Source organism: Bos grunniens, chromosome 9 (assembly GCF_055505025.1).
Source record: "Bos grunniens cultivar Pamir isolate PY7600 chromosome 9, Bosgru_T2T1.0, whole genome shotgun sequence".
In the NCBI taxonomy this organism is placed as follows: Eukaryota; Metazoa; Chordata; class Mammalia; order Artiodactyla; family Bovidae; genus Bos; species Bos grunniens.
The window spans coordinates 82,855,936-82,869,517 of NC_141173.1; the positions used below are offsets into that span (position 1 = coordinate 82,855,936).

Consider the following 13,582-nt stretch of genomic DNA (forward strand, 5'->3'; position numbering starts at 1 on the left):
CCTACACAGCATATCAAAAAGCAGAGACATTACTTTGCCAACAAATGTCCGTCTAGTCAAAGCTATGGTTTTTCCAGTAGTCATGTATGGATGTGAGAGTTGGAATATAAAGAAGGCTGAGTGCTGAAGAATTGATGCTTTTGAACTGTGGTGTTGGAGAAGACTTTTGAGAGTCCCTTGGACTGCAAGGAGATCCAACCAGTCCATCCTAAAGGAAATCAACACTGGAGATTCATTGGAAGGACTGATGCTGAAACTGAAGCTCTAATACTTTGGCTCCCTGGTGCAAAGAACTGACTCCTTGGAAAAGACCCCAATGCTGGGAAAGATTGAAGGGAGGAGGAGAAGGGGACAACAGAAGATGAGATGGTTGGATGGCATCACCGACTGGATGGACGTGAGTTTGAGCAAGCTCCGGGATTTGGTGATGCACAGGGAAGCCTGGGCTGCTACAGTAACGGGGTTGCAAAGAGTTGGACACGACTGAGCGACTAAACTGAACTGAACTATCAAAACACGCATGCTGTTTTTCACAGAACAGATTTGGTGTTTCTATACACCAACTCTTTTGAAAAATTCTTTGCCATGATCACTATGGTTCCTTATAAAGTAGGACCTTGTTGATTATCTGTTCTGTGTGTAGTAATGTGCATCTGCTAATCCCAAACTCTTAATGTGTCCCTCCACTATCTCTCCTTCCTCTTGGCAAACACAAGTCCGTTTTCTATGTCTGTATACACCACCAGCTCTTTAGTAGCAAGAGTAGAGGCCGTGCATATCTATGTCTTGAACCCTTCCCAGCTGACATTTTTTGTGGAGCCTGAGTTAAGAAACACTTATCTGTTCTATTTTGCTTTATTTTTCTTAAATGAGCAGCCAATTTTCTCTATACATTTTGCTGAATAATCCAGCTCTCCATTATCGTTGGTGATACTTCCTTTATCATAAACTTAAAGGAATTTCTACTTTATATTTATTTAATTTCGCTAATTCTGCCTTATCACACCATCAATTTTAATCTAATACCATAGCATTTTCATTTTTAAAGCATTATAAATTTTTTTAATCCATCACAGTAAGTTTTCTCTAATTATTCTAACATTAAAATTCATGCTCTTTTTCTACATTTATTCTTCCAGTAAAATTTTAGTCATTTCAATCAATTTTAGAAAAAATCGTCAATTTGAAATGTATTCTTTCATTCATTTGGATCCTTTCTGTGTCTTCAGAAGATTTATCTACATAAGCGTCTGCCTGCAATGTGGGAGACCTGAGTTCTATCCCTGGGTCGGAAAGATCCCCTGGAGAAGGAAATGGCAACCCACTCCAGTATTCTTGCCTGGAGAATCCCATGGATGGTGGAGCCTGGTGGGCCACATTCCACGGGGTCGCAAAGAGTCGGACACGACTCAGCGAATAATCTTCTAGTCTCTTCTCTCTAGGACTATCACTTGGTAGTTTTGTCCTTTTTTTCTTCGTTTTGTAGAATTGATGTATAGTAACTTCTGCATATTTTGCACTGTGTATATTTGTTTGTGTGTGTGTACACCTTGGTATATGGGTATAAAATTTATTTTCTTAGCCTTTCTTATGGCACATCAGTTGTATATATGATTTTGTTTCTTCTTTTTTCAGTTACCCTATTTGCATATATGCATCTGGCTAATGTGGCAGAATTTCAAGGATGTTGTGGATTATGTTGATTGCCAATATTCATGCCATTTTTGTGATTATAAAAAATTTAGCTTATAAATTTTAACTTATAAAAATAGTTTTTTCCTAGATATTTTTTTAATTGAGCACAGAGCAGTGTTCTTTTATGTTAGAAAGTTCTTCTCTACCACGTTTTTATTTTATTATTTTGTTTTCTGTGCTTAATAGATTTCAGTTGCTGGGAGGTTGTCTCTCTTATTTGGTTTGGCCCAGCACTTGGATACATTAGTTTTTACGTTCTTATTCATACCTCTAATTTTTGTTTTGCTTTCCTTTTCCAACCTTGGTAACCTATCCTAAAATGTTTATTTTTCCCCCCTTTCCTGTATGTCTAGTTTTATAGGCAATACTTGAGTACTCCTTTCTATTCTGTTCTTTTCGTAGAACGTCAAAGCAGTGGCAAATACCCTGTGCTTACATTGGTTTCCGTTATAGGTGATAATCACAGCTGGTGACCACCAAGTCCATTTGTCCACAAGAGGTCTCTATGCTGTTTTGCCTATGAATTTTTTTTTAGTATTATTGGTCTGTGGCAAAAGATAAATACCTTGAAAATAATCAGATATCTTTCTTTGAGAACTCCTTTATGCCTCCTTTGCAATAAGATGTGTTTGGGAGGGAATATATCAAGTTGGAATATTAGAGACAGTAAACTTACATGCTTCTGTTTCAAATACAAACCATAGATGGGGTAAGACTTATACTTTGAGTCCTGTGAGTTTCTGGAAGCCCATAGTCCTTCACAATTCCCTGCTGCCTCCCATATAAGCTGGCTGGATTAGAGAGTATGAGATAGTTCTTTGTATCCCATCTGAACATGGATCTCTCTGTCATTTTTTTTTTAAATATAAAATCCGCAAGTATGATGCTTAGATTTATTTGGAATTTATGTTCTGTTTTGATGGTAATTATCTTTACTAAGTTTAACATTTCTATTCTCAGTCTTTAGATCTTTGGAACAGCCTTTCTAGCAATATTTTCTATTCACACTGCACCATCTCAGAAGTCAGAATTTATGTTTGCTATGTTTTTACAAATCATAGTGAAGATTATCTTAATATCTTCTCATCATGTTTTGTTTGAAGTGCTCTTATTTTTGACATGCCCAATAGAATGTTGTTTCCTTGTGGGCACTCAGCAAATATTAACTGAATTTTCAAAATGATTTTCATGGAAGAAGGAAACATAAACATTATTTAGCAGTTAGCAATGTTAGGGACCATTTTATTGCTTTTTAAAATATTATTATTACCTTTTTATTACAGACTATTTTGTATTGTCACTAAAATTTCTGAGATCTCTTCTAAACTTCTCCTGGTACCACTACTCTAAATAAAAAGGTAGAGAGAAATGACATAGGGTCCCAAGCCAAGAAGGCTTTTCCACCTCATATTTATTTTATTTTGTTCCAGATACGACAAGCACTGGAGTCTGACTTTGTCTCATTTCTAACGAGTTAGGTTTGAATAGAAGTCTTAGTAGTCTTTGTCTCATTGCCTAACCTGAGCTTTGCAGCTTCTGCCATCTTGCTGTGTTCTGATCAGTGACACACACCAGGTTAGTTACCGCACAGAGTATACATTAGTCTACTGCTGCTGCTGCTGCTGCTGCTGCTGCTGCTGCTGCTAAGTCTAGCGCAGCCATAATAAGATACTGCAGATGGCCTAAACAACAGATATTTATTTTCTCTCGGTTCTGGAGGCTGCAAGTCCAGGATCAAGGTACTAGCAGAGCTCAGTTTCTGGTGAGGCTTGTCTTCCTGGCTTGCAGATGGCCACCTTCTTGCTGTGTCCTTACATGTCTTTCCTCTGTGCTCTTGCAGAGAGAGAGACAGACAGACAGACAGTAGCAGAGACAGAAAGAGACACACAGAAAGAGATTTCTTATGTCTCTTTCTCTAATTAGGCCAACAGTCCTATGGGATTAGTGACCGATACGACCTCATTTGGACTTCCCTGGTGGCTCAGATGGTAAAGAATACACCTGCAATGCAGGAGATATGGGTTCAATCCCTGGGTCAGGAAGATCCCCCCTGGAGAAGCAAATGGCAACCCACTCCAGTATTCTTGCCTGGGAAATCCCATGGCCAGAAGAGCCTGCTGGGCCACAGTCCCGGGGTCACAAAGAGTTGGACATGACTGAGAAAGTAACACTTATGATCTCATTTAACCTTAATTACCTCCCTAAACACCCTGTCTCCAAATATAGTCATGTTAAGGGTTAGGGCTTCAACATATGGATTTTGGTGGGGTACACAATTCAGTCTGTAGCACAGAGTTAATAGACTGCAAGGAAATTTTGAAGTGTTTTGGCCTTTAGGTTTTGTTCTAGCTGGGAACTAAGTGTTTTGGAAATAAAATACCCTAATTTTTTCCTAAGAGAATAAAGTAATTAATCATATTTTGCATTTCATGATATCTGAAATGTTAAGTGTTCAAAGTTGGGTGGATTAACATGCCTAAAGCTAATCTATCTTGATTTTTGCAGCCAGAGATGCCTCTCTATTTAGTTAGAAAGCTGCCTAATGTGTGTGTGTCTGTGTGCATGAATGTGAGGGGCGAGGTATATGCAGATTGCTTGACTCTTGGTATGATGCATGTTTCTCTAAGAGGAATCATTAACAGTAATCCATTACGAAAACTGGGCTTACAGAGCAGTGAGCTGTGAATTCACTCATTTTGAGGCTTTCGGTTTAAATGAGATTTAAATTTCCTTCTTATAAAATCGCTTCTAGACGGTCCTGGGAAGTTTGGAAACCTATTTTGTTTGTTGTCCCTTAGTTATTTTGATAGGGCTGTGGAGGAATGGAGACAGTTCCACTGTGACCTTAATGACCTCACACACTGGATAACAGAAGCTGAAGAGTTACTGGCTGGTACTTTTGCTCCGGATGGTGGCCTGGACTTAGAGAAGGCCAGGATACATCAGCAGGTGAGTGCTTTCTGTAAGAGGCTGGGGATGTGCTGAAAACTTGGCTTATTTAGTATGCACCATTTAAGACAGGTTGTAAAAGGAGGGGCCTACAGTATTAATTTTTCAGGGGTATACAGACAATTTGTCATTTTTGTTCCCGTTCTAGTTTTCAGTTTTAAAAGTCTAAGAAAAAAAGTCTTTCAATTTAAATTAGGAATTTAAAGAAATTTAAATAAAAATACTTTTTAGTGAAAAATATGAAAACAATTTTATTTTTAAAATTTTATATTCAGAACTTATAAAATTTTATACTCAAGACTCTATCAAGGACAAAAAGATATCTGTATACCTCACCTTTATTTTCTATAGTTAAACACTTAGAGATCTTACTTTTCTTTTTATCATTGATCATTATTATAAAAGTAAATTATTTTTGAGTTATATCAGGGCAGCTGCTCATGTAAGTCTAATTCAGTCTTGGGAAAATACAACACAATAGCTAAATCAGTTCTGCTGACAGTAATAGGACTTTAGAAATCATGGTTAAAATTTCAATTTACCCTTGTTGAGAATATTTTCTCTTTTATTAATTTTTAAAAATATATTTAATGTAGAAGGTTTATGAGGAGTTAGAGAATGCTTTTATTTTCTCATCAATATGTTAATACATTTTTCTTATTTTTAGGGTCGTAGAGAAGTACTTAAATTTGACTTTAAAATATCCTTTCTTAATCCATTGCTTAAAAATTTACAGACCAGTGAAGCAATGTCTCAATAAAATGCACATTGAGATTTACTTACATATGGTAGGACATAATAAAATATGAGAGTAGAGGGTTTAAACAGTTTTTTAAGAGACACTTTCAAGCCCGTGTTTAGAGGACAAGGAATTCACTTTAATTAAGCATGATTGATGCTTATGTGTCAATATAAAAAGCTGTTATTTATTTTATGTTATTAGGCTGTTCTCTTTCAGTGTATTTTGCCTGATGACATTCATAAGAGTGGGTTAGATTTCAAAGTAGATTTCATTTAATCTGTTGATTGAAATGTAATTAAAGTGTTAAAAATGTCTTTTTCGTATACATAAAGTATCTTTCCAGGGCTTTGTTTCTCTAACACTTATATCGACACCACTCCGTGAAAATGGATTCACTGCCTCAGAACAGTTTAATTTAGCAGTGGAGTTAATCTTGAGTGGTTCTCTGTTACAGGAACTCGAGGAGGGGATCAGCAGCCACCAGCCGAGTTTTGCAGCACTAAACAGAACGGGGGATGGGATTATACAGAAACTCTCCCCGACAGATGGAAGCTTCTTGAAGGACAAGCTAGCAGGTTTAAACCAACGCTGGGGTGCAATCGCTGCAGAAGTGAAGGATCGGCGACCAAGGTGATTAAGCCGTGATAACTCAAGGGCACGGGGTGAGGGTATTTGGGCAGAACCTTTTGAGATACAAGATGATGAGTTCCAAGTTCTTTCTATCATTTGATACTAGGGGGAGGGTATGGCTACTCCAGTATTCTTGCCTGGAGAATTCCATGGACCAAGGATCCTGGTGGGCTATAGTCCTTGGGGTTGCAGAGTCAGACACGACTGAGTGACTAACATTTTCACTTTTTGCTCTCACATTACAAGAGTTTTGTTGGCGTTTAAGACTTCTACTGTCCACGTTCTGTATTTTTGTGTTTTTCTATGTTTAAAAGGCCCACCATAGTCTAACTTTTCTACTCAGATATGTCAAAAAATCTTCATTCCTCTTTTTTTCTCACTGTTTATTATGACACAGCGACTTTGTGACAGGAATTTGAAGTAGGTGGAGGAACACTCTGGAATTTCTGGCTGAAGAAGGGGGTTTCAGGGCAAGCTTCTCCCTCTCTCTCTTCCTGGCAGGGTCTTTGGGTCTTGATGAGGAATCTGTCTCACTGAGGAATTCCTGGTGTCTAAGGGTGCCCTGTGTCTTTCTACGTCAGTGCTGTGTACATAATGCAGTTCCTCATCTATATGACATAGTAAATATAACTTATTATTGTGTTTTTATGTCAGATTATGTTGCATTGCCCCACATATTAATACTAGGGTGTCTTCTGGTTGCAAACATGTTTGATGACCAATGAATATAATACTCAACATTGTACATATTATTTCATGTATTACTTTACCCTTATTTGAAATTATGTTTGAGACATTCAGGATTTAATGGATGATTCCTATTTTGCTTAATACATTTCACCTTGAGAGGGTGAGTTAATGGTAGTTTTGTTTTAAAATCTCCGAGATATTTTTTTCTGATAATTTTAACTCTGTAGATGATATATTATTTTAGTGATAAACTATTGTTTTGTTCAAGGCCAATCTAATACTTTATCAAGTTCAGTATTATAGCGTAACATAAAATATTGAACTTTGAGTATTTGGCTTGTGGCTACTTTTTAAAGGTTTATTCTCTTTTATTGTAAAAATAATACATGCTTGTTGCAAAAAGAGCTTTTGCCTACTTTAGAAAAATTTTTTATTTGTTTATTTATTTAAAATTTTTGGCTGTGCTGGGTCTTTGTTGTTCCTTGGCCAACTTTTCTCTAGCTGCAGCAAGCAGGGGCTACTCTCTAGTCGTAATGTGCAGGCTTTTTATTGTGGTGGCTTCTCTTGTTGTGGAGCACAGGCTCTAAGGACACACGGGCTTCAGTATTTGTGGCTCGTGGGCTTCAGAGTGAGAGCTCAGTATTTGTGGCACATGTACTTAGCTGCTCCATGGCATGTGGGATCTTCCTGGGCAATGGATGGAACTCATGTTCCCTGCATTGGCAGGTGGATTCTTTACCGCTGGACCACCAGGGCAGACCTGGCAACTGTTTATAAGCTAACATCATCTTTTATTTCATGTGGTTTGGTAAAAGTCAAGTCATAGTTTGTGTGTCTTGACTGAGAGATTGCCATGTGGCAAAGACAGGATTTGACCTCATTTAATCCAACAACACAAGAGAAGACTCTACACATGGACATCACCAGATGGTCAACACTGAAATTAGATTGATTATATTCTTTGCAACCAAAGGTGGAGAAGATCTATACAGTCAGCCAAAATAAGACTGGAAGCTGACTATGGCTCAGATCATGAACTCCTCATTGCCAAATTCAGACTTAAATTGAAGAAAGTAGGGAAAACCACTAGACCATTCAGGTATGACCTAAATCAAGTTCCTTAAGATTATACAGTGGAAGTGAGAAATAGATTTAAGGGACTAGATCTGATAGAGTGCCTGAAGAACTATGGAATGAGGTTTGTGACATTGTACAGGAGACAGGGATTAAGACCATCCCCATGGAAAAGAAATGCAAAAAAGCAAAATGGCTGTCTGGGGAGGCCTTATAAGTACTCGTGAAAAGAAGAGAAGTGAAAAGCAAAGGAGAAAAGGAAAGATATAAGCATCTGAATGCAGAGTTCCAAAGAATAGCAAGAAGAGATAAGAAAACCTTCCTTAGCGATCAATGCAAAGAAATAGAGGAAAACACCAGAATGGGAAAGACTAGAGATTTCTTCGAGAAAATTAGAGACACCAAGGGAACATTTCATGCAAAGATGGGCTCGATAAAGGAGAGAAATGGTATGGACCTAACAGAAGAAGAAGATATTAAGAAGAGGTAGCAAGAATACACAAAAGAACTGTACAAAAAAGATCTTCACGACCCAGATAATCACGATAGTGTGATCACTGACCTAGAGCCAGACATCATGGAATGTGAAGTCAAGTGGGCCTTAGAAAGCATCACTACAAACAAAGCTAGTGGAGGTGATGAAATTCCAGTTGAGCTATTTCAAATCCTGAAAGATGATGCTGTGAAAGTGCTGCACTCAACATGCCAGCAAATGTGGAAAACTCAACAGTGGCCACAGGACTGGAAAAGGTCAGTTTTCATTCCAGTCCCAAAGAAAGGCAATGCCAAAGAATGCTCAAACTACCGCACAATTGCACTCATCTCACATGCTAGTAAAGTAATGCTCAAAATTCTCCAAGCCAGGCTTCAGCAATACGTGAACCGTGAACTTCCAGATGTTCAAGCTGGTTTTAGAAAAGGTAGAGGAACCAGAGATCAAATTGACAACATCTGTTGGACCATTGAAAAAGGAAGAGAGTTCCAGAAAAACATCTATTTCTGCTTTATCAACTATGCCAAAGCCTTTGTGTGGATCACAATAAACTGTGGAAAATTCTGAAAGAGATGGGAGTACCAGACCACCTGTCCTGCCTCTTGAGAAACCTATATGCAGGTCAGGAAGCAACAGTTAGAACTGGACATGGAACAACAGACTGGTTCCAGATAGGAAAAGGAGTACGTCAAGGCTGTATATTGTCACCCTGCTTATTTAACTTACATGCAGAGTACATCATGAGAAACACTGGGCTGGAAGAAGCACAAGCTGGAATCAAGATTACTGGGAGAAATATCAGTAACCTCAGATATGCAGATGACACCACCCTTATGGCAGAAAGGGAAGAGGAACTAAACAGCCTCTTGATGAAAGTGAAAGTGGAGAGTGAAAAAGTTGGCTTAAAGCTCAACATTCAGAAAACTAAGATCATGGCATATGGTCCCATCAGTTCATGGCAAATAGATGGGGAAACAGTGGAAACAGTGACAGACTTTATTTTTTTGGGCTCCAAAATCACTGCAGATGGTGATTGCAGCCATGAAATTAAAAGATGCTTACTCCTTGGAAGGAAAGTTATGACCAACCTAGATAGCATATTCAAAAGCAGAGATATTACTTTGCCAACAAAGGTCCGTCTAGTTAAGGCTATGGTTTTTCCAATAGTCATGTATGGATGTGAGACTGTGAAGAAAGCAGAGCACTGAAGAATTGATGCTTTTGAACCGTGGTGTTGGAGAAGACTCTTGAGAGTCCCTTGGACTGCAAGGAGATCCAACCAGTCCATTCTGAAGGAGATCAGTCCTGGGTGTTCTTTGGAAGGAATGATGCTAAAGCTGAAACCCCAATACTTTGGCCACCTCGTGCGAAGAGTTGACTCGTTGGAAAAGACTCTGATGCTGGGAGGGACTGGGGGCAGGAGGAGAAGGGGAAGACAGAGGATGAGATGGCTGGATGGCATCACTGACTCGATGGACGTGAGTCTGGGTGAACTCTGAGAGTTGGTGATGGACAGGGAGGCCTGGCATGCTGCGATTCATGGGGTCGCAAAGAGTGGGACACAACTGAGTGACTGAACTGAACTGAATCCTGACAACTACCCTGTGACGGGCCTATTTAGATCCGTTGTACAGCTTTGGAAACTGAGGCTCAGAGTGGAGAAGTGAAGTATTAATAACTGTCCAGGGTCTCATAGAAAGTTAGTGACAGTACTTAATCTCGTGAGTACTGTGCATGTAAAAGGTGGATAGACCTCAGAGCTCTCTGGCTAATTTTCCTCCTCTGCGAATGAGAACTGGGGTATCTTCTCAGAGGAGTATCATGAGGATTAAAGGAGACACTTTTTGTAGAAAGCTTATGCCCTATCTATTCATACTAAGCACTCAGAAGATCTAGTTCTGTTATTGTAAGCTATCCTATGACTTATTCTCCAAGGATGGTATTGCTGTTTTGCCAATGATTGATTAAATGATTTGATCAGTATTTATGAACTTTGTGTTTAGCACAGGGGATACAAGTATGACTAAAGAACTCAGAGGGACTATGGTGAAGAAAATGTTTAAAGGAAAAAGTAATCTGATGTGATTAAAGGGTACATCATTATTATAAGAAGATAGTGTGTTGTCATAGACTCAGGGGTGATGGGCTGTGGAATTCAGACATGCAGTGGAGGGATCCTGAAGCTGGTGTTGAACCATTTATAGCAATTTCCTATAAATTCTTCTTAGGGATGGTCTTGAAAGGAAAAGGTACAGAACAGGCAAGGTGGGAGGCATGAAATAGTGTGGCTGAGTAAAAAATCTGTCAAGGTTAGAAGGTGAGAAGAGCTCAGGGGACCAGGGGCAGAGTGGGGAGTCCCATAGGATTTTATGTGTCATGCTAATGAGTTGGCACTGCCAGGAGATCAAACCAGTCAATCCTAAAGGAAATCAGTCCTGAATATTCATTGGAAGGACTGATGCTGAAGTTGAAGCTCTAATACTTTGGCCACCTGATGTGAAGAACTGACTCCTTAGAAAAGACCCTAATGCTGGGAAAGATTGAAGGCAGGAGGAGAAGGGGACTACAGAAGATGAAATGGTTGGATGGCATCACCAACTTGATGGACATGAGTCTGAGCAAACTCTGGGAGTTGGTGATAGACAGGGAAGCCTGGCCTGCTGCAGTCTCAGTTCAGTTCAGTTCAGTTCAGTCACTCAGTCATGTCCGACTCTTTGCGACCCCATGAATTGCAGCACACCAGGCCTCCCTGTCCATCACCAACTCCCGGAGTTCACTCAAACTCACATCCGTCGAGTCGGTGATGCCATCCAGCCATCTCATCCTCTGTCATTCCCTTCTCCTCCTGCCCCCAATCCCTCCCAGCATCAGGGTCTTTTCCAATGAGTCAACTCTTCTCATGAGGTGGCCAAAGTACTGGAGTTTCAGCTTTAGCATCATTCCTTCCAAAGAACACCCAGGGCTGATCTTTAGAATGGACTGGTTGGATCTCCTTGTAGTCCAAGGGACTCTCAAGAGTCTTCTCCAACATCACAGTTCAAAAGCATCAATTCTTCAGTACTCAGCTTTCTTCACAGTCCAACTCTCATATCCATACATGACTACTGGAAAAACCATAGCCTTGACTAGACAGACCTTTGTTGGCAAAGTAATGTCTCTGCTTTTGAATATCTATCTAGGTTGGTCATAACTTTCCTTCCAAGGAGTAAGCGTCTTTTAATTTCATGGCTGCAATCACCATCTGCAGTGATTTTGGAGCCCAGAAAAATAAAGTCTGACACTGTTTCCACTGTTTCCCCATCTATTTGCCATGAAGTGATGGGACCAGATGCCATGATCTTAGCTTTCTAAATGTTGAGCTTTAAGCCAACTTTTTCACTCTCCACTTTCACTTTCATCAAGAGGCTGTTTAGTTCCTCTTCCCTTTCTGCCATAAGGGTGGTGTCATCTGCATATCTGAGGTTACTGATATTTCTCTCAGCAATCTTGATTCCAGCTTGTGCTTCTTCCAGCCCAACCTTTCTCATGATGTACTCTGCACATAAGTTAAATAAGCAGGGTGACAACATACAGCCCTGACGTACTCCTTTTCCTATTTGGAACCAGTCTGTTGTTCCATGTCCAGTTCTAACTGTTGCTTCCTGACCTGCATACAGATTTCTCAAGAGGCAGATCAGGTGGTCTGGTCTTCTTAAGGAAAAAGATGTACTTGCTGGTATGGTATTAGCAATAACTGTAGAAATTTCCCTAATCAATTTCAAATGGATCTCTGTGGAATGTGATAATTATTGCTTCTTGGACTGACATGGTGAAGCTAAAAGAGGCTCGACTCATTTTTTTGAGAAGAGGAAAGAATAATGAATCTCTTCTCCAGCATCTTGTAACTAAAGCAGTATTTGTTTTCATAAATTCACATTTAACTTTAGGTTTGAATTTGTCTTAAATTGGGGCCACCTTGCAATTTTATGGGCTTATTATGTGTACTGTTATTACTCATTGAGAAATAGCACACAGCTCAATTTATTTTTGTATTGAGTGTCTGTTATTAAATATTTGCACAGTTCAGCAACTTGTGTTATTCCTTAATGAGTAATTGTTATCTACTGTTTGAACATGAATTTATAACTTGTTTTTACTTAGTGATAACATTTAAAATGTAGATTATATTTAGCTAGTTTGCAGATGAAAATTTTGTGTGACTCAAATATGTCTTATTGAAATTACTTGATAATGTTAGTTTTCGTCATAGATATATTTTCAAAATAATACATTAGTTGTGATTATGAAACCCTGGGAATTTAAATTGCTACTTTTTTTTAAAACACAAGGTCAATAGTAATATTTTAATTGTTTTTACAGTTGTTATTTAAAAACTCTTCGATACAGAGGGTGAATTACCTGTTTGGGTTCTGATAGTCTAAACAATTCATATATAGCTTTATTTATTTATTTAAATCTTGAAGCAGTGTTCTCTCATGATGAATACTTAAAAATGAAAACTTATGATCCTGTGGAGTTTAGTTTCTAAGTCGTGTCTGACACTTGCAACCTCTTAGCCTAGCCCCCTAGGCTCCTCTGTCCATGAGATTTTCCAGGCAAGCATACCAGAGTGGGTTGCCATTTCCTTCACCAGTGCCTCTTTCCAACCCAGTGATCGAACCCTGGTCTCCTGCACTGCAGGCAGATTCTTTACCAACTGAGCTACTGGGGAAAGATGTGATTCTGTAGTGATTATCATTAATTTTTTAAAATTAAAGGTTATTTACAATGTTGTGTTAGTTTCAGGTGTACCACAAAAGTGATTCAGTTATACATATACAAATATATCTATTCTTTTTAGATTCTTGTCTCTTATAGGTTATTACAAAATACTGAATATAGTTCCCTGTGCTATACAGTAGGTCCTTGTTGGTTGTCTATTTTATATATGGTAGTGTGTATATGTTCATCCCAAACACCTAATTTATTCCTCCCCCTTTCCCTTATTAGATTTTTAAACATTAAAATACTCTCCTTCAAATATCACTGACTCTCTATTAAATATATAAGATTTATTTAGCATTTTATCTATACGTATTGCATCATTGTGTTAGGTGTATTTGTGATTAAAAAGAAAAAATTATAGCCATAAAAATGTAAATTCTTATTAAGGATGACATAATGTAATTCATTTAAAAAAATTGCATTCTATTTTTAAGCCAGCAGCTAATAGCTGGAGCTATAGAAGTGATACCACCACCAAGTTCTAAATAGCTTTCAAACTCTTTCTTCAAGATACATAATCTTGTTTGTCAAATGAGTTCTAATCA

General features: G+C 38.5%; 1 protein-coding gene across 16 annotated transcripts in view; it reads left to right on the top strand.

Annotated features, from left to right (window-relative positions):
• Nucleotides 1-13,582, top strand: part of UTRN (utrophin) — a 556,162-nt gene that overhangs the window by 236,617 nt on the left and 305,963 nt on the right. For all 16 annotated transcript variants that reach the window (XM_086318195.1, XM_086318199.1, XM_086318196.1 and 13 more), the window contains 2 exons: nucleotides 4,494-4,644; nucleotides 5,841-6,016. In XM_086318195.1, the coding sequence (XP_086174321.1) occupies nucleotides 4,494-4,644; nucleotides 5,841-6,016 (327 nt within the window). The remainder of the gene's footprint in view (nucleotides 1-4,493; nucleotides 4,645-5,840; nucleotides 6,017-13,582) is intronic.